Source organism: Microplitis demolitor, chromosome 9, assembly GCF_026212275.2.
Source record: "Microplitis demolitor isolate Queensland-Clemson2020A chromosome 9, iyMicDemo2.1a, whole genome shotgun sequence".
NCBI lineage: Eukaryota > Metazoa > Arthropoda > Insecta > Hymenoptera > Braconidae > Microplitis > Microplitis demolitor.
The window spans coordinates 15363542-15391463 of record NC_068553.1 but is presented as its reverse complement, the minus strand read 5'-3'; the positions used below and the strand labels follow the sequence as shown (position 1 = coordinate 15391463).

General features: G+C 27.9%; 2 protein-coding genes and 1 long non-coding RNA gene across 6 annotated transcripts in view; 1 reads left to right on the top strand and 2 right to left on the bottom strand.

Moving 5' to 3' along the window:
* The window catches only part of LOC103573641 (uncharacterized), a 33483-nt gene extending 21768 nt beyond the window's left edge, over positions 1–11715 (bottom strand). The window contains exons 1-6 of one of the 4 annotated variants that reach the window (XM_053741787.1): positions 11475–11715; positions 11339–11400; positions 10472–10689; positions 3889–8605; positions 3753–3795; positions 693–1688 (exon numbers count right to left, since the gene is read on the bottom strand). In XM_053741787.1, coding sequence (XP_053597762.1) covers positions 3769–3795; positions 3889–8605; positions 10472–10677 — 4950 coding nt within the window. In that variant the 5' untranslated portion in view covers positions 10678–10689; positions 11339–11400; positions 11475–11715 and the 3' untranslated portion in view covers positions 693–1688; positions 3753–3768. Of the gene's footprint in view, positions 1–687; positions 3796–3888; positions 8606–10471; positions 10690–10835; positions 11066–11338; positions 11401–11474 lie in introns of those variants that run through there. The other 3 variants (XM_053741786.1, XM_014444722.2, XM_014444723.2) reach the window with 3 other exon arrangements.
* A 1453-nt stretch (positions 11716–13168) lies between these two features.
* LOC103573588 (serine/threonine-protein kinase RIO3) lies at positions 13169–16619 on the bottom strand. The gene is made up of 5 exons (XM_008552734.3): positions 16423–16619; positions 16235–16332; positions 15910–16100; positions 14383–14477; positions 13169–13767 (listed from the first exon to the last, which is right to left on the bottom strand). Exons 2-5 carry the CDS (start codon positions 16324–16326, stop codon positions 13501–13503), a joined length of 645 nt encoding a protein of 214 aa, XP_008550956.1. The 5' UTR covers positions 16327–16332; positions 16423–16619; the 3' UTR covers positions 13169–13500.
* Positions 16620–24434: 7815 nt separating this feature from the next.
* On the top strand, positions 24435–26487 carry LOC128668577 (uncharacterized). Its single transcript, XR_008404210.1, has 3 exons — positions 24435–24528; positions 24689–24794; positions 26309–26487. It is a non-coding gene; the product is annotated as an uncharacterized LOC128668577 (long non-coding RNA).
* The last annotated feature ends 1435 nt before the right edge of the window (positions 26488–27922 follow it).

The following is a 27922-nucleotide window of genomic DNA, read 5'->3' as shown; positions in this document are numbered from 1 at the left end:
TTTCAGATCAGAATTTTAATTTTATTATCATACACAGTTCTGAAGTAATCCTAAAAAAGCCGACACGAAAAAAAATTTTCCAAATTTTTGCTCATCTTTAGAAACCTCTATGGGCTTCAATAAATTTTTTTTAATAATTTGACGTTATGACTTTTTTGGAAAATTTTTTAGAAGACTGAAAAAATAAATTTTCTATGTACTTCAAGAGTATATTAGTCAAGTAAAATAAACATTTTATAAATATTTACAACATTTCCTCTCTAAACAAATTTATGAAAATAGCCTTTTTTTACCGCCTAAACCAGAATGATGCCTTAATACTCGAAAATTTTCGGTATGTAAGAATTTTCATTCCCTTAATTAATGATTAATTATTATTGATAAAAAAATTATTGTCTTGCTTCATTTTATTTTATTTTATTTATCATTTCTTACAATATTTACTGCTGTACATCAGGCATTTTTGTTTATAAGCTATACTTTTATACATATTTGTTTACAATAAAAAAACAATTAATAATAGGCATTATAATAACAATAATAATAATAATAGTAACTATTACTATAAATTCACCATGATAAAAAAATATTTCAGTACTTGGTGACAAAAATTCTAGATAAAAAAAAAGTATTAAAATTGTTTACTATTTAATACAAAATTTTTAAATTAACGGATTAATTGTATAGTTAATTAAATTCATCAATAAACAATGACATTAAAAATTTTTTAAATTCATTTTACACCGACATCTTTATTTATGTAAAAAAAATTTCTTATGTATTTTAATAGAATTATGTTATTTTATACAAAAAGATAAATTTATTCATAAAAAATCATCATACAAAAAAATATAGTAGAGTTAAATAAAAAAATTATGGCAATTTTTTTTTATAGTGACCTTATGATTGGTACTTAAATAATATGTTTTAATAAAATAAAAAATTGTTTTTGATGAAAACTATTCAGAGATAATTGAATCAGTTATTAATTTAATTAATGGTTAGTGGGATAAAAAGTTATTGATTATAATTATAAAATGTAGTGATTGATAAAACGTGGAAAAAATATTGTGAGTTAATGCAATCAACGACAAACAAAACCTCAAGTACTATTCATCTTCAAGATTAAGTTACTTCATTATTTTAAATTTTTTAATGTGAACAATAGAAATTTTTTATTCATTTTTTTCTATTTTTTCATTGTTAGTTATTGGATGTATTTTCTTTGAAAAATAACGACGAAAACCGCCACAGTATTTATTAGTTGAATCGTAAATTTATAACAATCACTTACGTTTAAAAAAAAAATTTGAATTTTTTAGTCGACCTAAATTAAGAAATCGTTAGTGGAGGTAGCAATGAAGACTTGAGATTTTTTCTAAGGAGATGAAAACTAATGAAAATATTTTTTGTTTATTTTATAAGTACAGATTTAACCCTGCGTGTACTTTGTATTTTTCGAGACTCAGTATGTGCACTGGGTCTTTTCAGAAACAGTTTAAAAAACAATATTTTATATATTGAATATTTCCCGCTTTTCGGTGTTGCGAATTCGACTTCATTGTCCATCTTACGGCATCTAAGCTTTTTTAAAAAAATTTTGGATTCTTAAAGATTCTGATTCGGATTCTTAAAGATTCTGATACATGGCCCAGAAGTTACCGAAATTAAAATTTTTAGTAGTGTAGCTAAAATTTTAATTCAAATCAAAAATCCAAATGAAAAATTTTGATACCTTTTTAAATTTTAAATTATAATTGAACTAATTTAAAAAAAATTTCTTTTATTCAATTTTGCTGTATTTTTAATCTTACAGCCAGAAATAAAATATTATAATGGGTTAAGTTTTCTATTCACTAGAAACCCTGTTGATTTTTTTCTTAAAAACGATCGCTTCTATTTACAATGCCATAAAAAAAATATTTTTCTTGTATCATTTTCGTATAAATTCAAAACATTAAAAAAAGCCTTTGAATAATGTATCGAAAAGCTGACAATATTGCCAAGAAAATCATAAAAATGATTATTTAGACATTCATATGAATATATTCATAACAATGTATATTCATACCAAGTCTACCTCTTCAATATTTATAACCAACAAATTAATACGACCTATTTAATGAATCAGTTGATAAAACAAATCCTTAAAAAAATTTCAATCTTTTTCTGACTCAAAATTATTAAGGGTAGTCTCAGGCGATGCCTTGTATCTTTTAATAAAAATTCAATGACTGAAATATTAAAACCGTATTGATATTTTGCCAACAGACCCGTGTAAAAAAAATTTTTTCCAAAAATGTTTATGACGAACTTCTGAAATTGAGACCATTCTGAATTTTAAATTGAACATTTTTGAAACTGTAAAATCGGAAAGTGAACAATTTTCAACTAAAGATTTTTCCTGCGTTTTTCTTATTTTGAACAAAAATCATTTAATTTGAAAATTTTTTGGTTTTGAAGAACATAAAAAAAGGAATTAATTAGAAATTATAAACATTTACGACTTTTACCAGAATTATTTAGGTATGAGGTAAAAAAAAATAAAAATGATTTGATAATATTTTTTTACTTATACTAGAACTTTTTGGGAAAGTCAGTTTTTTTTTTACTTTTTAATTTGTTCTAAGATTGTCCAAAAAATGAATGATCGGAACTAATTTTAAACTTACAAAATTTTCGATTAAAATCAATTTTGCTTAAAAAATTAAAAAAAAAAAATCGTCAGAAAAGTCCATACAAGTGGAAAAATTTTCACACTTTTACACTAGTTATTTTAGTTCCAAAAATGTTTAACTCAGTTTAGAATCGTTTCAATTTTGGAAGTTTACTGTCAGGAGCAAATTTTTTTTACACGGAGATTTAGAAAAAATTGAAGCGTTAATTAATAGTAAAACATTGTTTTCATAATATTACTAATGCTACAGTTTTTCGATATGCATTTAGTTAATTAATTTTTCCCGCCAGCCGAAATTTATCGAAACGAAAACAAATAGAATAAATTTACGCATATGGTAACTTTTCCGCAAACAAAAATGAAAATTAAAATTTGATTTAGGTGAAAAAAAGTATACACAGCACCTAAGAAGGTATAGTCCGATTAACGGATTGAGATTCGTGTTTCTATTTAACCTATAGGATTTAATCATTTTGCATAGAAACAAAGATATCCAAAACTCGATATCTTACTAATCGGATTATAGAATATCCTAATCTGTGTATTTGCCACCTATACCTTCAGCTTAGGTGTGCACTACCCGCAGGTAATTTTCTAGTAAAACACCTATAAAGTTTATTACTATAAGGACATTCAGCCAATTACAAAATTTTTACTATGATGTTAGTAAAAATTGTTTCATTTATATGCTATCGAGTAGTACATTTTACAATGTGCATGGTAATGTCCTCACAGTATCAGACTTTTTGGGTGATTTTAACCAAAAATTTTTCTGCGTGTATGCTATTTTAATTTGCGCTTTAATTTTTCATTAATTGTATTGAGAAAATATAAATGCAGTTGACATTTCAGTCATTAACTTTGTTAAAAAAATACAGATACGCTTTAACATTGCCTTTAAAAAACATTAAACAAAAATTTTAACCTCAAATCATACAATAAAAATATTTGTTCCTTCCAAAATAAAAAAAAAAGAAGTCCCTAATATTAATATTTAAACTGCTACTAAAATATATATACAATACATAATAAATTAATATCAATAAAAAAAAGAAAATCATAAAATAAAACTTACATACTCCTCATTGTAATTAAATAAATTTTCTGAAAATCCTAACCTGAAATTGTGACGATAAAATTAAAATAAAATAAAAATAAAAATAAACGATTTATCATGATAGTAATCTCGATATACGAGTGAGGATACTTACATTAGCATTATCATCATCATTGTCTGTCTTAATTTCTATTTTCTTTTTGACCTTATCATCATTAATTTCGTTACTGGGAGATTTATCATTAGACTTATACTTTTCAGGGCTTTTTAATGCATTGCGTGCCTCAATACGTTTTCTATTAAGAAAAGCCATCCCGTGAACCCTCAAATGTTTGTCGACAGCCGGTTTGCTTTCGAAGACTGCGTAGCAAACGTAGCATTGATTGGACTCAGTAATTTTGTCTTGTTCTTCAATTTCATCAAGAACGTCAGGAGCGTAAGCCGTATTTTGCGCTAAATATTTAATAGGATCAGCAATACCATGAAAAGCTTTCAAGTGCATCTGCAAACTCGGTGCCACGATAAAATTATCTCCACACTCAAGACAAACTAAATAATGTCCCCGTATTCGATGATTACTGGCGACATGTTCTCTCAGTACATTAATATCTTTAAACAAACAATTACATTTTTTACACTTAAAATTGCCTTCCGTGTCTTGCAGCGACTCCTGCGTAACGCAAATTCCCAAATTATTTCCTTCGAATTTGTCAAAAGATATTTTTTTACAAGTGTTGTAAAAATTGCCATTCCCGAAATTACCGCGTTTGCGTTTTTTCGGTGTCATCATTAAATCGGATTTACGTTTTCTCCCAGTATATTTAATTATATCCATTTCCGTTAATCGTCTCAATTTAGGTGTCACGCTTACTATTTTGTAATCAGAAAAATGACACTCTCGAAAATGATCATTAACGACAAACCAGGAGGTATTTATTAATTCATCACACAAATGACACTTGTAATGAATTATTTCTTTCTTAAAATTGGGGCCATTCATTGCTAGACGGCATTGCACACGTCGGTAAGGTTTCTTCTGTATCGAAACTTGATCGAAATTAAATAAATTGTTTTTTGGTACAATTCTATTGTCTTTAATGCATTCAATTTCTATGTCATCATTGTAATTTTTTTTGTCCCGTTCTTTTTCACTCTGAGTTTCTTTCTCGAGCTCCAATAGGTTAACGTTATTAATCAAGACCAATGGTGGGGGAGATGAGCGCCTCTGGAGTTTACTGTAGTTATTAATTATCGATACTTCATTACTATTTCTCACATTAACTGCATCGTCGGTCTTTTTCTGTTTATCATTTTTTTTAATTTCTATCAATGAAACCCCGAGCTTGGATAATTTTTCTATCGAGCTGCTGATCATTTCATTGCCTTTATCATTATTGTCATCCTCACTGTTGTTAAAATCAGACAATTTATCAGAAATAGATGTGACGTTAATTATTTTCAATGAAGAATGAGGAATTTCGGTGACATCCTCATCTAGCTTTTCATTAACGGGCTCGTCAACTTTCTCCGTTCTCACGTCAACTATTTTAATAGGCATCACTGAATCATTGGTATCAGTATTGTTACTGTTATCAGTGATAGTAACGTCATTGTCAACTAATTGAGCATTGTGGTTTATTTGTTGATCGAAACATTTCGAGGTTATGGGAAACGCATTAACTATTTTAATATCCGTGGTCGCAGGTACAATGGGTTTAAATACTGATGCTTGACTGACTAAATTCATTTTTAAAAATACCTTAAGACTATCGTGGGTTATAACCTCCTTAAGCCGTTCCAAGTGTACACTGAACACGTGGTCTTGGATTAAATGACGATTAATTGATATTTCCCCCATTGAAAAGGTACAAAATGGGCATGTGTAATGGGTTATGCGATCAACAGTAACGTGCGCAGCGACGTGGGAATAAAACGACTCAGGTTTAGTGAGACAATCCCCAAAATCACATTTTATTAATCGATCAGTAGTTTCGAATGTCGAAAGACTATGGTGCACTTCGCTGTTGTGCACTCGGTACTCGCTATATGAGTCAAATATTTTACGACAAGGATTACAAGAAACGGCGCTCTTTGCGTGAATTTTGTAATAGTGACTCGTAAGTTGTTCGATTGTCAGAAAACCTTCGACTTCGCAGACATTGCAAGACCAGGATTGCTGGGTTTTTATGTGAAAACATTGCTGCCAAATGTGCAGCTCCAAATTCTGGATTGACGAAAATGATTTAAAACACTCGGGACAAATGTACGGGGATTCTTTTCTATGAAAACTCATGTGAATATTGTAACGCGCGGCTGTTCCTTGACGTGCGTTACACAAGTGACATATAAAGTTATAACACTGACAGTAATTTGATTCGCAATTCGAAGGCTTTGACAATCCGATAAGATAATCCTTTGGCCTGAGCTTCAAGTGACAGCGGTCGCAATATTGAGTCTCAGCTTGACTGTTTTTTTTTTCCCAATTAACAGTATGGAAATGAAACTCTTCATTTATTTTATCGTCGTCAGTCATCTTTACATTGCGATCATTGTCCAAAAATTTTTCAAAATTTCTAAGCGCTATTTCGTTAACCGTTATCACGCTGTGCACATCGACATTTGTTTTTGCGTAGTACTCGTTTGTTTTTCTGATATCAGCAATCAGTGGCAGGACTCGTTTACGATATTGGTGAAAACTTTGTATCATTGCTTCGCGATATTTCCTTACTACAGTTTGTTTCTTTTCCGGCGGGCATCGTTTCAATAGATTCGCTCCCTTTCCGTCTGCTTTTTGTACCTGATTGCTGTCTACCCACGTGTCGCCATCGCGTATCGATAATAAAATCGGCACGTCATCTTCTGGTTTATTGAAGTCCGACTTATCTGGAAGTTTTATTTTTTTGAAAGTGTCCTGACTATTTTGTACTTCTGTGGGTTTGAGTAGAGACTCGATAGGCTTCAGCAACTTTTCTGCAGTAGTTTGAACATTTTTATTGGATTTCTGATAAGTCTGCAGAGATTTCTGATAAGTTTTTATATTTTGCGCAGGGCTCTGAGTATTTTGTACCAGTTTTGGAACAGTTTGTAATTTTTGATAAGTTTGTAAAGGCTTCAGAAAACTCGTCATTGGTTTCTGAGTAGTCAGCATAGTTTTTGGAACAGTTTGAAGCCGTTGAGCCGTTGTTGGGGCAGTTTGCACAGATTTCTGAGTACTTTGTGAAATTTGTATTGTTTGAGCAGTCGACGCTTGCATGCGGTAATTAATCAATGACTTATTACGATTCTGTCCAGGAAATGAATTTTGTTTCTGCAAATTTTCCATTTCTTTTTGCAAAACTTCCTTAGACTTATGCAGCGCTTCCATAGGTATCAACTTGGCACATTTTTCTGGCGCAACTGAAATTGTTTTCAATCCCGTATGATCACGAATCTGAAGAACTGTTTGTTTGGTCGTTACTGCTCCGACCCCTGAACCTGCTGCCGTCGAAACCGAAGCTGAGGGCGCGACAGTAGTAAAGGTTGATCCACTTTTCAATATTTGATGCGACGAAGTAACCAGGGTTTTAGAAATTGAATTTGCCGGTAATATTTTCAGTTTGTTCTTCACTATATTGAACTTGGGTACATTTAGTTTTGTTTCCCCATCATTTTTAAATGAATTCATCGGCTTCGTTAATTGTTTGAGTATGACTTTAGCTCCGGGTTGTAAAACCAACCGACCATCGGCCGTTTGAGTAAAAACTTTTTTTGTACCGCCATCTTGTTTAGAGTTGGCTAAAACACATTGCAAGTTTGTTTTAACCTCATTGTTTTTATCGTCTTTGTTCTGATTTATTATTATTATCTGCTGACCTTTATTACTATTACTACTACTATTATTATTATTAACATTATTATTATTGTTATTAATATTATTTTTAGGCAGATTAGTTGACTGCAATGAATTGGAAGTTGATATTTTAATATTACGATTAACCAACTGCGTAAATGAGTTCTTATTAATATCCGACATGTTGGTTAACATCGCTGAGGGTTTGTTTATTATTTTAAACAAATCTTTAGACTTTAGTGGTTGAGATCCCACTGATGGCATTCCTGTAATCTTTTGTGAATTAGACAAAGAAGTTGCTGTAGATGTCGTGGTTTCAACTTCGGTTGTCTGGATTGTTTCATCAAGCGAAGCGCAATCAACAAACTCGATTTCGTTTAAATCACAATGATTGTCACTCATCTCAATTATTTCTACTGACTTATCATGGTCGTTATCAGGATCGTTAATATCTTCATCATCGGTACATTTATTTATTGCAATCAAGTCTTCGTCTTTGATTGTTTTGGTCAATCTGTTAGCCTTGACAATATGTACTTCGTACTGCTGCAATAATTTTCCAACGGGATTATCATCAGTGTCTTTAGCAGTCCACCATTTAAAATTAATATTTTCTAGGCGCAACCAGTCCATTATGTGAATGCTCTTGATGAACATGCATTCGAACAACGTCTTGCAGACAGTGTCCAACTGTGCATACTCGTCAGATTGGATAGTCATGGGAATAGGCATCAACATCATATCGCACATGTCAACCATTCCGATCCCATGTTCCTTGAGATGTCCGAAGAACTGGCATTGATTGTAGAAAATAAGAATTTTACCAACATTTTGGCCTGGGGTCAATCCCCGTGCTTTGAAGTACGCGCATCTTTTTTTCAATTCATTTTTACAATTGATACACGTGGTTTCGGTAGAGGGCGTCTGGGGATTTGAATTTTTTTGATGTGTACACTGTAATTTCGTGCAGTGGCGACACCAGTAGCCGAGGATCCAACTGTACCGTGCATTATGATCGTCAAGACTGCTTTGAAAATGAAAGCTGCAAATAATGGTTATTTTTAACTTTATTTATTTATACTTCTCTCTAATTATTATGTTCCTGAAGTTAACAGACAATTATTAACTTTCAGATTTCGTTTTTTTTCAAAAATTAATTGCAAAAATAAAAAACTAAAAATATGCACTCGTAGAAAATCAAAAAAACTATAGGTGCAATTTTTTCAAATATTTTTTTTTTGTTTTGTAATTTATTGTATTTAAAAAAATCAAAAAATTAACAAACGTTGACTAACTTCAGTATCATTAATTATTGGTTGAAATTTTCTAATTTAATTATTAATAGGTTACTATTAAGTAATATCATACAATTATTGAATTTGATTGCCAGGACATCTAGTGAGTAATTTTTATCATAAATTTAAAGATTTGATATCCGATTTCTTTATTACTCGCGACGATTAATTATAAAGTCGGAATTTCAAGCTAAATTTAAATGAATGCATTGATCAACACATCGGTTCATTAATTCTAGTAATAAAGTATGATTTCTAACCAGTTATTAATAATGGAATCAATACTTGAAAACTAATTGTTTTATGAAAAATAAAATTAAACGAATGTTAATTTTCAATTAAATGTTATAATCTCACGTAAAAAATCTCATATTATTTGTCACTTATGATTATTCATTTTTTATAATAACTATAATAATGTAACATGTTATCACAAAAGTAACAAATTATCAAACTATTTTTTCATTCGAAATCTAAATTTCAAACAAGCTTCAATGGAAATGTTTCAGGAAATGATAATTAAATATATGTGAATTTATTTCATGTTAATGCTCATTAAGCTCAAAGGAATTTCGAGTGGCCGTTTTTAATGAAAGATAGGCATGAATTTGAATTGTAAATTATTCATAAAAATGTTGAATTTTTTTGCTTTATATTTAAGATAATAAACTTAATATCATTTAACCTCAATTTCGAAATATTCAAATAAATAATTTTTATTAAAAATTTTGTACTCAAATGCGAAGCATAAAGACGGAGTTTACTGTTCGATAGTCACCGTTTTGCAAAATGCTCACATAAAATCATTTCAATAACTCAAAAGTTGAGTAGATTGTATACTTATTAATGATTTGTGCAAACTTTGAAGTTCAATTAATGTAATAGTCGATTATTTTTATAAACTACAGAAAAATTCAGTGAAAAAGTTTATCGCAGTAACGTCCGGGATGAATGTCTGAGTTGTCTGGAATTAAGCCATCACGAACAATGAATCAACCTAATTTTTGTTATAGAAGTCATTTAGCAACCAACTCTTTTCCATTTAAAAAATATCAGTAACAAATCGGTTAATTTTCTGAACGTTCTTCTTAAAATTTATCGTCCATGTCTGTCTTTTTTTTCCTCATCTCGCTCTTTTTTCGAAACGTATACTATCTATCTATTTTACTCACGTATGTACAACTAGCGCCTTCTATAAAACAACTAAACCAGCTATCAGTTTTTTTTCTAATATATTTTGTTTTAAAGGTCAGCTTTGATATTACGAGAATTTGAGGCGTGAACTTTTAGACTTTCCGATCATTTCAATTTTTTTTTACTTTGCAATATTATTTACAATAAATTACTAATTTGTCTACTGATGAAAACATTTCCATTAGTACTTTCATAACTTCCTATTATTTCCACAGTAAATTACAAAAACGCCCTTGCCCTGATTAGAAATTATTAAATACATTCTAATTTAATAATATTTAATAAATTGAATCTATAAAATACTATTACTAATAGGCATTTAAAATTATCAACCTTCAAGGCGTATTTTTTAAGCAGGATGTTATAATATAGCAGCATAAATTTGTTATATAACTAATATAAACGAATTGAATAATTACCTATCACCGCATTGAAAACAAACAAATTGTCCTTTATTAGAATTATTATTTTCTCTTAACGTTCTCGGTATTTCCGGCGTGGTATAAAAATTATGTTTTACTGGAAAAACTGCATCCCTCAATGCCGTGTAATATTGCTGACCCCATTTAAAAGCTGCTGACTTTGTTTTCTTAAATTTAGGTACTGCTCTCTCAAAATCGTTCATTTTATCATTAACCTGAAAAATAATTATTTATTATTATTCCAACTTATTCATGACCTACAAAAAAATCCATCATTAACATAACTCAAGCGAAAACAAAAAAATATTAACAAATAACAATAGCATTGTTTAACAATCAGAACTTCATGAACAAATCATACCTTGCATTTATTTATATCAAATACTATTGATAACAATCGGTAACTATTTATTTTAAATTACAAGCTGTTAGTAGTAAACTATTCAATTTAAATAGATAAATAGCTGGTGATTTAAATGAAAGTTCCTTCGTTAATGTGGTTATATTAAAATTTTAACTAAAATTACACATTTTAGGTTGTTAACTACAGGTTAGTGTTCGTTTATGTCAAACCAATCACAATCCTTTGCTTTTCTGACCAATGCTTTCATTATTTACGTGTCCTAACACGTTCTAACCAATAAGAAATACTTCTATACATGGATACCAACCTTTTTACACATGCGAACTAACAGTTTACGGAAATTTTACTATACATTAATTATAACTTTTGATACTTCATATATTTATTGAATAATTACCAATTTTTATCAACAAATCAAATTCTTTTTTTTTCATTATTGCGCTGATTATTTAAACAAATGAAAATAATATGAATTGAATGATAACATAAAACATACTTACCACGTTTATTGTTAGGTGCTAATTTTAAATACTTGTTTTGAACATTTTTAAATTCATAGTCGCTGTAACATAAAATAAATTGTTAGTAAGAGTAAATAATATATGATAGTAATAAATGAAAGTAATTAATAATTACCACGTTTATGAAGAGTAAATATTGAATATGTTTATAATTATCTTTTGTTGAGTAGCGTTGCAAAGTTGACACAATTGTTGATAAAAAAAATAAAAAGTTTAAGGTGTTTCTTTATCAATACAGACTGAGACGAATAGTGAACAATATTTAAGTACTTGTCAATGTACTCACTGTATTTGCAGTAGTTTTGTACTTTTTGCGATGAGTACTTGTTTATTTCTGCTTATTTTTCTATACTATAGTGTCGCTCTCTCGTGACAATGGAGCAGAGAATATAAAATGGTCGGTAACGAGGTTACAATTAAAGCGCGATCTGGGAGTTGTTGAGAGAATCAATTTTGTGAGAACGATGTTATATTTTACAGAATATTTTTTTTATTCCAGAAAAATTACCAATTATTTTAATTAGAATTAGAATTTTTTAGAAATTAACCGTAAACAGAAATAAAATTTAAAGAGTCAGAAATATTTTTTCGAATTCTGATGATTTTTATTTATGGATATTTTATACCTCCATATTTACTTATTTATGGATATATATTTATAATTCCATATATTTTACACCAGATTTGACAACCGATAAATTCGCTGATAATAATTAAGAAGAATAATAATTTTGAAAATTTTTTTTTTTTTAATCTGGTCGAATAAATATAATTCTGGTAAAGTTTAAGTAGATTCTCATTTTGTAAAATTTTATGATCGTTACCTAAAACGACCGGATGCTAAAATTATCTTCAGAGAAGATACAAAAACTGTTAAATAATTTCGAAAGTAATTTTGTCTAAAAAAATAGTAATAATTTAATATAAATTACTATTAAATCTTATGTTCAGCAGACTATTAAATTAAAATGTTCAAAAATTTATCAGATTTATATGTATCGATAAAAAAATAACTTTTTATATTGCTAATAATTAAGATTTGTATTGAGATGCAATGAAAATTTCGCATCATCTTATAAAAAAATTAGATTTAGCATAAAGAATCGAACTATTGATACCAATAGACGTCACCACGTATTTTATTCTCATATCTGTTCTAGTTCTAGAGGGCGTAATTACGATTTCTGTGGCGCCACTACAGGTTTTTGACGATAGTTAATTATTTCTACGCAAATACTATTTGCGATCGAATTGCCTACAGAAGAAAAGACGATTACCGAATTAATAGTAAAAGTCAACAGAAAAATTCATTTTAATCATGAATGACTCGAAAGATATCTCTAATATCTATTCGGTACGAAAGTTGATGGCAACTTGAAAATTCAATTTGCTTGTAATCTGCTGCTGAATTTGATGATAAATTTATAGCAAATGTTGAAAATGAAAATTTCCGGTTAATTTTTTTGAAAATTTATACAGTATTTTATCTTTATATTGTCGTCAAATAACAGATTTATGAAAGTTGACGAATACTTGCGGTCAAATTTGATGGCAGTTTGGAATTCAATTTACTTTAAACTTACTTCCGGAATTTGAAAAGTTAATTTTTGCTAAACAACCCTCGCTATTAGGGATGATACTGAAATTAACCGACGTCTAATAATTTTTGAATTTTTTTTAAGACGATAAATTATAAAAAAAAAAAAATATTTTAAAAAATTGCACCTGTAGTTCTTTTAATTTTCTAAATGTGCATGTTTTTAGTTTTAATTTATGGTAATTGATTTTTTGGAAAAAAAAAAAAAAACGAAAATTGTTAATTGCCTGTTAACTTCAAGATCATACAAAAATTGAGAAAAATGCTAGAGTACTACTTAAAATTACCAAGGATACACATTAAGTAAATTATTAATCAGTTTCGTCTTTTTTTGAAGATTTTCTGATCATGTTTTAATGTATCGCAATGTAGCTGCTCGCAATTTAAAAGAAACAATAAATGTATTCTTTTTCTATAATTTATAGTTATTGATATATTTCATTGATTTATATGATGTAATATATATATACACATATATATTTATTTATATGGTTCGTTACATTAAGCTTTATATTCTCTTTATATATATTGGAATTATTAGAAGTTAGTTTTGTTTGTGTGGTCGGACTTTAGCTTTTTCGCGAGCGCAGTGTGCATGGCTGTGATTTCGCAATGAATTGAACACATTATTATTCAATTTTACATCAAAGCCACCAGTGTCTCCAGTTGATATTCCTGGTGGAAATTCCAGTACACGGCAGGCGTTAATTCTTGATGACATTAATATGTCATGTTTCGTGACTATTTCTGAACCTGTATTAGTTTTCTTGTATCCACAGCGTGGTATTGATGCGTATTCCTTTTCAATACTCTGAAATTCATGAAATTTATTATTCTCATTATCTTTCAAGTATGTAATTTCACAATAAAAGATAATATTACTTTTTTTAAAAAAATCGAATCTTAATTTAAGAAAATCAATCAATTTGCAATGAAGTTCTTTTTAACTAAAAAAATTACAATCTCTTAAAGTAAAGTTTTTTTGAAAAGTTTATCTAGAAAAATATTATAGAAAAAAACTTAACAAATTTCTTTATCAAAATTTTAAATGTCTTGAGAAAAAGAACTATGATATCGAAGTTAGCTGACATTTTATAATTTTTGGATTTTGTTCAAAATGATAAATTATAAAAAAAAAAAAATAATCAAAATTATTGCATCTATAGTTTTTTTAATTTTCTACATGTATATATTTTTAGTTTTTGTTTTTTTGTGATTGATTTGTTGAAAAAAAAATCCGAAAATCGTTAATTGCCGGTTAGCTTCAAAATTAGAAAGAATTTGACAACAAATTTGTAATAATTTAATTTCTAGATCAAGAATGACATTTTTTTTGTACAAAAATAACATGTTCTCTGTGTTCTTTACTTCAAAAATTATTTATATATAAAACTTAAAAAATTTGTATTCTAAATAAATTACTTACAACAAAGTGATCTAAATCACGGTCTTCATCAATCACAGTGTTAATTATATCAGGACAATTTGAACTCGCGCGGAAATTAGCAAACGATATTCCAACTGAAAAATAATTCAACTAATTAATTATGGTATTGATAAAATTACTCAGTAATTACTAGAAAAATTGTAGGTTATTTTATTAAAAAATTTCATAACAAACAGAATAAAACATGAATCATTTGTCACTATTTCCTGCATTGCCATTCATTTGCAAAATCTTGAAAATATTTAAGGTTAAAATAATTTCGATTACTAGAACAATTTTAAAGAATGCACTTTTTCAATAAATTCAAATTTTAAAATGCAATCAACACATTTTAATCGTGTTACATTAACATGCAACAAAAAAAAAGTATTAATTAAAAAAAATAAAAGTATGTCTTGAAATGTGCTATCTACATTTTTTAAAAAAGAATTCTATCATTGTTTAATTTGTGGTTGAATGGATTTTTATAATAAATTTAAACGTATTTGTCATATTAAATTATGATTTTCGAATGACCAAGAAATTTTTTATCGCCCTGAGAAAATTTTTGTTTTCAATTTATAATACAAAAAACTTCTTGCACCAAGAAATTTTTTTCTCTGTGCATACGAGATCATATTAAAATATTTTCTCCTGTACCCTAGTCATCATCTTAACCAAGACCTCCCTAGTAACATGTGTTTGAACAAGATTCTGGAATATCTTGAGCGAGACCCTTAGCTGCTAGTGTCTTTTTCTACGTATGTGTCTTTCACAAAATCTTGAATCAAGAAACCTATGCCAAGATTTGTGTATGTCTTGCTCATAGTATCGTACTTAAAGATATTAAAGATATCTTGAACACGATGCAATGAAAAAGTGTTTGACGTATTTCTTGCACTAGTAACTTACAATAGGTACTTACACATGGCTTGCTCAAGATCTGCTCAAGGCTCAAGGTCAATTTAGAGCCTTGAGCAGATCTAGAGCAAGCCACGCACAATTATTTTCAACTATAGTCTTCCTCCAGAATTGAGTTATAATCTGGCACGAATTTCTTCTGTAAGGTTTGCACTAGACGCAATTTAAATTTGATCAGAAATATCTGCAACAAGACACATACGTAGAAAAAGACACTAGCACCTATAGATCTTAAAAGCAGACTTGCTCAAGAATTTTAAAAAAATGTTCTATGAACTATAATAAAAATATATACAGAATAATAATATCTATAGATATAGGATTTTGTGGCATTTTGCTTGACTTGTTCGAGAATTAACCAAAATTTCTATCAAGGCGATACTAAACTTAATTTATACATATTGTGACAATTACTAATAAAAAATATGAAAGTAAATATATCAAGTGTAATTCAAGGTCTTATATTATAGACTTTCATATGAACTAATTTATTTTAATCGTATCAAGTAACCTCTGAAATAACCTGCGATAAAGTTGTGTTCAATGATTGTCAAAAAACTAATTGATAAACCCGCAGTATTAATAACAGTATAACAATTATTATACCTTTAGATGTTCCATTCATTTTATCTTCCGTTCGCTTCAGCATCAAATCATACTCATCATTAAACTGATTTTGCAGTAATTGTGCAATTACCCGATCACTGTTTGTATTGTCATCTTCAATGTCATCAACATCAACATCATAAATTGCATGATTCTCCGTAACCTTTACATCATCATAAGTCAAGAATTCACTATAAATAATTAAATATACAAATAAATAGAATTATTAACTATTATCATTATTAACGAATCAGTTTTTTATATTAAAATATTAAAATTTGTAAATAAAGAAGATAAATAAATAAAATAAATAAACAAAATTTACTTTTCCAGCTTCTTATTAAAAACCTGCTCGGCAGTTATTTCATTGAAACTTAATGTTTCTGCTGGTGGTATAGGAGCCCATGGAGATGCCATTACTTACTGAATAATTAATTAAGTTTATAATAAATATATATTATTTATAAATATATCTTAAATAAATGAACACAGATAAGAAAAAAAAATAACTACAAGTATAGACGTGATCTAAACAAAATAGGTTATGTAAATTTACTGAATTTAGTATACTAGGTGGATCTATATATATAAATATACTGTCCATTAATTTTTTTGGGTTGTATCGGGAAAAAAAAATCTCTAAAAATGAACATATGTATAATTTTTTTATGCAAATGAAAACATATAAAAGTAATAAATTGTAAAAAAAAAATTTAATATTTAAAAATATATGTATATTAATAAAATATTAAATTATAAATATGTATTGTAAATCAAGTGAAATAAATTAAGTCCCTATAAAAAAAAAGTCGCTAGATTTATAAATTACTAAAAAAAATTACTATAAAAAATAAACAATTCTACAAGTAAACATTTGCATAACTAAACATGTGTAAAAAAAAAAATTATGTAAAAATGAATATCTCTGTAAAAAAAAAAGTTTGGAAAATCCAAAAGTGTACGCCTCGAATGCTCATATTACAATAAAAAAAAATACATTATTAATTTTTGTTCTAATTACAAAATTTTTTGTCAAACATCTAGACATTTGTTATTTTCTTTTAATTTAGTTAATTGGATAATAGTTGACAAGCCGATTTCTCGCGACATAATAAAAAAAAAAAAAACACAATTATCTGATGGTAAAGTGAAACATTATTATATCAGCAAAGTTCGATGGTACCCTGATAGCCAGACATTTCAGACATTGCTCTACAAGTGTGTAGAGTAACACTTTCGACTAACTTACACTACACTACTAAATTGACAGTAAATTGTCTGTAATTTGAATTTAAATTTGACCACAAGCGTTACTATCAGACAATGACGTTAAGCTGATTGAAAGTTTCACTTCAAATTGACGGCACGTTTTTCTGTCAACTTACAATCAATCTACTGCCGTATTCTGACGCCAACTTAAAGGAAAGTATTATTAAGCTGCTTAACCTATATAAAAAATTGCTAAAATATTAATAAGCAGTGGACCCTGATAGCCAAGTTGGCGAGAAACTGACGAGAAACTTGCAGCCGCAATTGGACACCAAGTTGACCGCCAACAGTTGGTACCTCCAATGGTTGATAGACATTTTCTGAGAAAGTTAGTGGCAAAAGTTGTAAATCCAAAAAGTTGACGATCACTTTTTGAGAAAGTTGGTGGCAAAAGTTGCTTGCAAAAGTTGGCAATCATAAGTTGACGGTAAGTTTCCTTTCAATTTCATCAGAAACTTGCATTCCAGTTGCGGCTCCATACTGGTGCCAACTTTCTGAGAAAGTTGGCGGTAACTTGTAGCCAAAAGTTGCAAAAGCTGAAGTTGTCGATAACTTGTCGTCAAGTTGATCGGAAACTAATCAATGACCAACTTTTTCACGATCAACTCGTGTTATCAGGGGAAATAATATAAGTCAACACTTGTGTGCGGTAATAGGTAAATGATTTTACGATAAATAATTAATAATATACACATTCAAAAATGGAATCAATGAAAAAAATGAATATAGCCGATGAAAAATGATTTTGTCTAATCATATATGATCATGCATAACTGTCTATATATGATCAGATCTGAAAATTGGCCAAGTCTGATCATACATAACTTGATCTGTTTATATATGATTAGATCTATTTATACAGGATCATATATAATCGTCTGTTTATAATTGGATCCGAAAATTGGCCAGATCTGATTATATATAATTATATATGATTAGAGATAATCATGCATGAACGAATATAGTCATTTATAGCATCTCATTTAGAATAACTGTAAATTATTAATTAAGTGATTTAATTAGGATTTATTGTCTTCATCAATAAAATTGTCGGTTAAATTAAGATAAAAAAAAAATTACTATCCATTGACTACTACTTTATTACGAGGTCGCCCATCCAATTACTGTCGTACGCCAATGTTGCTTAACTTCTGTGATTGCCGAATAGTAGTCTGATCCTCTAGTCTGTTATGAATTTACAATATAGAAAAATTTATACTATTACTTAACTCAAATAATAAAATCGATACATTTCCTACGTAAGTAATGGACCTAATGATGGAATTTAATTTTGTACATTAATTACAATAGAATTCATTAGATACATATAACTAAATCTATTTATCTATAAACTTATAAATATTCGTATATAAATCGATATCGATGAATACTTTTAAATTGCTGCCGAAACCTTTGAACATTTTTTAAGTATTGCTCCGATGAAAAAAGTTTTTGTCTAATTATATATGATTATATATGTTCATATATATGACCATAAATGATTATGTATAATCATCTAAGAAGTTATATATAATAATCATGCATAATTATATATGGGGTCATGACCCCATACATAATTAGATCTAATCATACCTGGCTGTTATAAGCCTGTATATGATTAGATCTGCTTATATATAAGTCTATATATGATTAGATCTGATTGGATCTGATTATATATGAGTCTATATATAATTAGACATGATCATACTTGGCTGTTATAACTCCGTATATAACCATATATAAGTCTATACATGATCAGATCTGATAATATATAGGTCTACATTGGACTGGGCCGAAAAAATTCAAGGTTTTAAAGTTGAGTAAAAATGACTTAAATAGCCTGAATAACTTTCGAAGAAATTAATTTAGCAAAAAATATAAAGAGACCTTGGTTGTAGAGTATAAAATTTCCTACAAAAATATGTATCTTGACTAGAGTTAATTTTCATATTTCTAGTAGTTACAAAAATCCAGAATAAAAGTCAAAAATTTAAAAAACAAATCAATATTTAAGGCACGGTTACATAGAAACGGCTCGTTTTACGTCAGTTTAGTAGAAATGATTTTCCGTAATGAATTCAATTTTCTTTAAGAATGTGCATTGCTCAAATTTTTCAGATAGATGATTTACGAATTTTGGGTAAAAAATTAAATTTCTGTCAAAAAACAAATATTCGTAACGATACACCTCTTAATATCGATATTAAGGGCTCAAACATGCATAATATTTTTTTTTTGGTCTTCAGGAATAATATTTTCACAGTATCGAAAGAAAAAAAAATGGTCGGATTTTTTTGGCCCAGTCTAATATAGACCTATATATAATCAGATCTGATCATATATAGACGTATACATAGATATAAATGGAGTTAACAGCCAAGTATGATCATGTCTAATTATATACATACTCATATAATCAGATTTGATCATGTTAGACTTATATATGGGTTTATAACAGCCAGTTATGATCAGATCTAATTATGTATGGGTTCATATATAATTATAAAGTTCCCATAAATAATCATGCATGATTATCTATAACTTCTTACATGATTATATATAATCATATATGGTCATATATATGAACATACATAATCATATTTAATTAGACAAAAACTTTCTTCATCGGGTACAATAAGTGAATTACGACTATGGACAATAATAGAAACAAATATTGCAGATTCTCATTTAGACGAATTAATAAAAACTGGGAAGGAGGATGTCGAAAAAAGGAATAATTAAAAAGAAAAAATATTATTAATGATAAAATTTTTATTATAATTAATTTTTAAAAGTGGGATTTAATGATTATATTTATTTTTAAAATATAATGATGTTACCGGCTTTGTAGTTTAACATTCATAAATTAAACCTTGATTTTTAGAGTCAATGAAAGGCTCAATAAATAAATTTTAGAATAGTTTAGTTTGTCAATCATTTTTTTTATTTTAATTTATAATTTTATATCTCAATTAATTAATTTTTAATGTCTGTCATTGCAGATTAATATTTATTTATTGATCTATATATATCCATGTTTCAGGTTAGATTTATCAATCTGTTGCATATTAATTTTTAGAGTAATTTTAAGAACGATACATGAATTCGAATTGATTATTAATTTGTCTGGGTATTTTTTAAAAAATCGTTTTATTTAGCAGTGATTCTTTTAATCAACAGATATTATTATTCTAAATAAAATGTTGTAATTTATACTTTGGGTTATGTAAAAGTTTTGATTTTTTTTCAACATCTTGAGATTACTTTCTCGGATTGTAATTTTTTTTTTCAAATATAGTGAAAATTCTTTAATTTTTTTTCTCCGTGTAGTAAAAATTATTATTATCGTCATTAAAGTGTTATGCAACAAAATTATCACAATAAAATTATTATCATTGAAAATGGTAAAGGTCACTATTTTTAATGTACAAAAGTTAGCGATTTGCAATTGAGTAAAAATTCTTTAATTTTTTTTGTACGTGTAGTAAAAGTCCCGGGAAATAATGTTTTCATAAAATTTCATGAAGTTTTATAAAATTGGTGAAATTTCACAAAGTTGCATACAACTTTATACAATTATATATAATTTTAAACATTTATAAAGTTTTCAAAACTGTTATCGAGGTCCCAAGGACTTTTTGATATGAAATTTTATATATTTTTGTGAAATTTGCGTCCCTGGTAAGAAACGTAGTTCAGACGTATTATATTCCAGACTTAGACGCAATTCTGACACGAGCACTCTTCTGTTCTTTGACAGAGTGACAAGTGCCATTTTTTGTCGTAATATAGTATATCCTATATTACTTTAGGACATGAAATCTAATTGTTAATATAGATTCAACGTAGATTTTAACAGATTCGAATTTTTAATTTTTTACCATTTAATAATATATAAAATTATTTTTCCCGGAAATCGGTAATTTTTGATTAATTTACAATCGAAACCTTCCGAAAATATTTGATTAAATCCGATTGAAATTGATTGAATGTCAATCAGAAATTTCCGATCAAATCTGATAGGATGTTTTCAATCAGTTTCAATTGGAGTTTTTAATCAGGGAGGGTTCCACGAACATAGTGGTGTGAAATTTGATATGTTTATATTAGATTTCATGAAATCAATTGAAGTTTTTCCAAATATTATAAATTTCTATAATGGTTTCTAATTAATTTTTACAATTTCATAATTCGATAAAACTATATAATTCCGGAAAACTTTAGAAAAAAAAAAATATTTACCAATACCCATTCGGATCTTGGTAATAAAGATGTAAAACTGTATAAAATTTTTTTGAAATTTTGTCTCCTTTTACAAAATTTTTAATAAATTTCAAGAGTACAATTTTATGATATTCCATGAAAATATTCGTTTCCAGGTTACTATATCGCGGTACAAATGCCATAAGGGTGAATAAAAATTTTTTTTTTAGTATTATACTTTTAGAATAGAATTCCGTCGATTCCCGAAAAATAACTGTTAATAATCAAATAAATTTCCATTTAATAATGCCAATAATAGCAATTTATTGTTTTTTAGTGTAAAGAAAAAATTTTTTTTAATTTTCAAAAATGAAAAAAAAAAATATTTTGAACAAATGAATTAAAATATCTCAAAATTTAAAAGAATGAGTCCTAACAAATATCAAAATATGACGGAAATTTAGAATTAAAATTTTTAAAACTGTCCGATTTGGCGTCGAATGCTCCATTTAGCATTTTTCATTTCTAATTGTTTGAAATCGCTTCACCCAGTGAACACATGACCTTATTTTGCCGTCATACGTAGGTCATAGATATGTCACAGCATTTTATGCTAATTTGATGTCAATCTGACGTTCTACATGACTTTAATACAATGTTAAAACTTGACAGCATATTGATGTAAGCTGAGGACTCTTGTATGACGTCACAGTTATGACTCATGTGTTACGTACGATTGACATAAAGTCTACATCATATTGTTACGTAGTAATAAAGTCATTATTGTATATCATAATGACGTAATTTTAAAATCATACATTTATGTCAGTAGCAAACTCACGGTTCTACGTAATATGGATGTCACTCTTTAATCATATCTTTACATCAGTGACGAGTCAGTATTTTACGCAATGCTGCTGTAATTTCCGAGTCATAGTTTTTTATCATTAATTTATTAAAATAAACCAATCACAGAATGAATTTTCAAAAATTTGTAAATGTGTAAAAATAACAACTAAATCTCGAATATTCTTGGGGCTAAAGTAATCGATAAACTCGATAATATACTTCAGACTTTTTAGATTAAAACCTTAGCGTGAGCATAAAAATATTAACTTTATTTTTTCAAATAATATACCAAAAATATTATTGAGGATGACAAAGAAAATGTAACGACAGTTTGAACTCTTTTGATATTAAGATTGTAAAGTTTAGTATTGCAACTTTTTAATCGATTAAATTTCATACAATTTTGTGGAATTATTTAATGTTTTATAAAATTTTATCTAAGATTTTTCAAATTTTACATCACAACAGAAAATCAATAAATTTGAAGAAACTTTATAAAATTTTATATAATTTTTCTTAATTATTATTTTTAAGTTCATGAAATTGTTTTAAGCTTTGTAAAAATCCATCACGAAAACTTCTAAACTATGTCTTTACCGGCATTTCACTCGAAATACATCAATTAAGCACAAGACTTAAACTCTCGTGATGTGGACCAGTGATCAATGATCCAAACTACCAGCCAAGAGAAGCTGTGTTCGAACCTAGCATATACCCAGGATTTTTTTATCATTTAACTTCTATCACTTCGTGTTTCTGAATTTGTAATGCGATCTCACGGTAATAATCAAATCAAAAATTCGGTATTTAATTTTTTTTTTTTTTTTTTTTTTCAAAAATATTTTATCCGATTCAATATATACCAAATTTTCGTACGATCCAGTTTGAATATTTCTGTCACCTGACAAAGTAACAAATGTCTTTTTAGATTGTACTATAGTATATTCTATATAACATCATTTCCTTTAATATTTAATATTAGAGTTTACTTGAATAATATTTTTCGAAATAAAATAACAAAAAAATACGTTTCAGGTAAAAAAAAAAATCTACATGTCAATTTTTCGGAGAGAGAATACATTTTTGACTGAGAAAAAATTTAAGTCTTTATTAAAAAAGCAAACTTTTGGAGCAGAAAATATTTTTTTCTCGGCCCAAGCAACTTTTATTTTCACTTAAACAATTTATTTTTTGGAGTAAGAGATTTTTTTTCTTGCGCCAAGAGATTTTTTTTTTTTCATTCGAAACGTTGATTTTTAGGCGAGAGATGACTTATTTTCTTTAGCTAAGAATTTCTTTCCTTGAACTAAGAAATTTTCAATTTCGTTTCAAAAATAAATTTTTTTGGAGCAAGTGAATTAATGGTCTTGAATTAAAAAAAACTTTATATAATACATGCTCAAAATAAACGCCGTTAAATGCCTAACCTTGGCCTCATAAATTTTTTCATTAAACACTCGCCATTTCTGATGGGTCTCATGCAATGTTTAAACTTTTTTTAAGTATTTTCGCATTCATTCTACCACGTAATTCAACGATAAAAGGCGTGATATATTCCTACTCTATAATCCAAGTTATCAAAATGTTTAAGATAGGTTACCGGGATGAACCTTTACTTAAAGCTGCATAACTCGCAAAAAAAAATTCTCTAGATAACACATGCGCATTAAATTGATCAGCAAACGACTGTAGATCGTCATTTATTGGTAAGTTTGTGTCACCTTGAATTAATAACCTGAATTATAATTTTATTAAAAAGTGATTAAAATTAAAAATGGAATCAAAGGAGGATAATACAATTAAAAGTGAACCAGCAACTGCACCAGAATTTTCTCAAGCTGCTGATCAAATTTCTTACAATTTATTGCTAGATAAATCAAGCAACGCTTATTCAAAAGCTTATACGCAATTTATGGATTGGCGGCAAACTAATAGTTTTTGTTTTCAAATTTAGCAGAAATTCTTTAATTTTTTTCTCCTTGTAGTAATAATTGTTATTATCAACATTAAAGTGTTATTTAACAAAATTATCTCAAAAAAATAATTATCATCGGAAACGTCAAAGGTCACTATTTTCAACATAGAAAAGTCACGATCTGCAATTTATTAAAAATTCTTTAATTTTTATCTCCGTATAGTAAAAATTATTATCATCGACATTAAAGAGTTTTGCAACAAAGTATTGCAATGAAATAATTATCATTGGAAATGGTAAAGGTCACAACTTTCAGCAGATAAAAACTAGCGATCTGCAAATCGATTACACAAAAGCTCATAGAACTTCGAGAACAACGATTGGTAATAAATCATAATTGCTTATATATTTTTAATTATAACTTTTTTGTTATTGAATTTATACAAAAAACAATTTAAATATTTTTTGTAGAAAATATTAAGCTCTATAAATCTTCGATCGTTTAGCTGCAATATTAAAATTAAATAACTATTGTTTTTCCAGCTCAAGATACAAAATCGAAAAAATGTCGAAAATAATTTTGTTATTATCAATTTTCGTATTGATTGGGCTCTACGCTGCTACAGATGCAGCATGTCCAGGCAAATGGGTGAGTAATTACCATAACACAATAAAAAAATCGAAGCAATGAATGGTCCTGCGAGCCAACCATAAATTTTCCCACTATTTTCAAGCTTGAAAAGCTCGATAACATTATTATTAGTAAGCTGTTGAGCTCATCGAGCTTAGAAAACTGTTGGACGAACAAATCCATACGGAAAAATATATATCCGAGATTATATCGCAGCAAAATAGCATATACATACGACAATATCAAAGATATGAGCCGGATATCTACTATTTTGGCGGGATATACTTTTTCATGCGAGACATATTCATTTCACTGAAAAAAGTAATTTTTATCCGACGAAGTCTGCGGGACAAATCAACCGATATGCACATGCATGCTTTGTGACAATCGAAATAGCTTTTTGAGACTTTGATCGAATCAAACTCGGAAACAAAGCGGTCGAGTAATTTACGAGTTATGTAATCAAAATTAAAAAAAAAATTTGTTTTTTTACTTGTACATTCTGTAAGAATTGGAAACTACTCAATCGTTTGACTTCCAAATCTAATCCATTTTAAGTCTTGGTGAACCCTTTTGATTGCCGCCGTAAACATTCGATTTGTTTCACAGCGAGAGAAAAATATCGTCAGAATGAGTATACATATCTCTACACTGAAAAAAAAACCTGTATTCAAGTATCTGCGTATTTGTATTCTCCTAAGTAAATATTTGTTTAATCATAGCAAACATATACTCCAACCCAGTAATATTTTCTTGATTTAAGAATTTGTATTCTTATTTTTAGAAAATAACCTTAGTTGAAGTTCATTTTTAGTCAAAACTCTACTATTTAAAATATATTTTTAACACATGTTTTATATTTATTTAAATACTTTTTATCTATTTTTAATATTTTTTTTTCATATAAAAAATTCATATTTTTAATATTTTGTCATATATTTTTTTAATAAATTTTTTTCATTGGGGTAGCCTCCCGTAACTCCGAAAGTAACCACTGTGAACGCTTTAGTCGATTTAATTTCTCCTACCATGGCTTCACTCAAAGTGAATAGCCAATTTTGTTGTACGGATCATCGCGCTGGCAAAGCGGATACTTATATTAATGAAACTACATATGTTTACAAAGGCTATTTAACGTATTTTTAAATTAACTGAATTAATACTCATCCTAACCTAAATGCATATCTTTAATTTAGTAATACCACAGTCTATTGAATTAACATGTGAGTATTCTTATAGTAATCCCGGTGGAAAACCCCTAAAATGGAAAGTGGGGGTATAGGAAATATGTGCTTGCTAATGGTAGTGGAAGGACAACTTTATTGCTGGGATTACTATAAATAATATACGAATCGTTATTCTGACGATACGTTATTTGAAGATACATTAGATATAATTATTCTGACAATATTTTCCTCGTCGTGTGCGTCGGTTGAAAGTTGATACAATAAAAATTATTCGTTCATAACTTTCGATAAACGACAATAATTTCAACTGAAAAATGAATAATCATTAATATATATTTTTTTTAGTGTCATCCATCCCAAGGTTATGGCTGTTGTGATGGATATACGTGCAGTTCGCATTTTTGGCAAGGTGATTGCATAACTGACAGCGAGTCCTTCCGTCGAACAGTTCCAGGAAAATAATTATAACAATACAGTCAAAATTTAAAGATGTATTTTTCCAATCAATAAAACTCTTAATACACAAAAAATTTTTTAATTGATTTTCATTAATTGACAATTTAATATCTTCTTTATCAACTCTAGGAGCTATTATTTTACACGGTGAAAAAAATACAGTAAAATTTACTGAAGAAAATGAGAATAATTATTAAATTTATAGATAGTAACTTGAAACGCTTTTGATTTAAATAAAAAATTCATAAACAAAAGTGAATTTTACTGTCCCGTTTAGTAAATTTTATTATATTAGAATAGAAATAAATAAAATAACAATTTTAATAGCTTCTAACTTTTTATTGTTATTGCTACCATTTTTAATATTATTATAATTATTATCATTATTATTGTTATTATTATTATTATTATTATTATTATTATTATTATATACGTCATTGGTGTTGGTGCCGACTTAAATATTCAAAAAATCATCACGCCAATGGTCAGCTGCCGAAGCTTGGCAAGTGACAATAGGGCCAAGGCTCGACCTACAGTCATCCTAGGCGATTTCTACCTGGGGAGTATCTAAAGGAGAATTGTCCGAACTTTCAGGTACGAGGAAGCCAAAGCATACCTTCACAAATTGTTATAAACAAGTGTATTGTTAATTAGATTTAATATAATTTTTTTTTTTTTTTTAGGAAGAGATGATTAATGAAACAACTATTTTCAGTAAAAAAAAACGTTTTTTGAAAAACATTTTTTATTGCTAAACAGCGCATTTGCTAATTCACAATTTCGTTTTCTACGCAATATTAATATTATTCATCATTTATCATGTGTTCCTTTATATTAGAAAAAAAATTGTTTAATTCATTTATTATTGGTTTCTTAAGCAAAAAATTTGTTACAAACAAATCAATTTTCATTCAATAATGCCAAAAATGATTTTTTTTTATTTCAAAAATCAAAAAAAAAAAATCTTTTGAACTAATGATCAAAAAAATCTCAAAGTTGAGGATGAGTTTTTTGATGATTACACGGGAAAAAAAGAAACTCGAAATAAGATGGAATTTATAGTCGCCAAACAAAACTTACTTTCCAAAGAGAAATTAACAATCCAAATCAAAAACTATTATTAATAATGGAAAGTTTCATTTTTTTCATTGATTCTTACAATCGGTATTATAAATTTTACGATTTGTAAAAATTATAATGCAGACTACTAAAAATTGAATAAATAATGGTAACAGTCTATAATTATTTCACAACGATCATTCTGAAAATAGCAAACCTTCTCAATAACAAAATTTATAGATAAATTGAGACCAATATAGATAGCCCGGACTGGGAATCGAGCCCAGACCATTATTTTCTATTTATCTTCTATTTATCATTAATTGGTGCTGTATTAAAGTTATATTTTGATATTTGTTATTTGTGGAACAAAATAAAGAATTTGAATAATCTTATTGGCTTTGAATTATTTATCATCTATGGAATGCTATTTCTTCCTATATT

Excerpts from the sequence above, each read along its gene's own strand:
- LOC103573588 (XM_008552734.3), bottom strand. The coding sequence starts at position 16,326 with ATGGCATCTCCATGGGCTCCTATACCACCAGCAGAAACATTAAGTTTC. Across the intron at positions 14,478-15,909 it reads AATGAATGGAACATCTAAAG|TTGGAATATCGTTTGCTAAT; the intron begins GTATAATAATTG and ends ATTATTTTTCAG. Across the intron at positions 13,768-14,382 it reads GTGATTTAGATCACTTTGTT|AGTATTGAAAAGGAATACGC; the intron begins GTAAGTAATTTA and ends CATGAATTTCAG.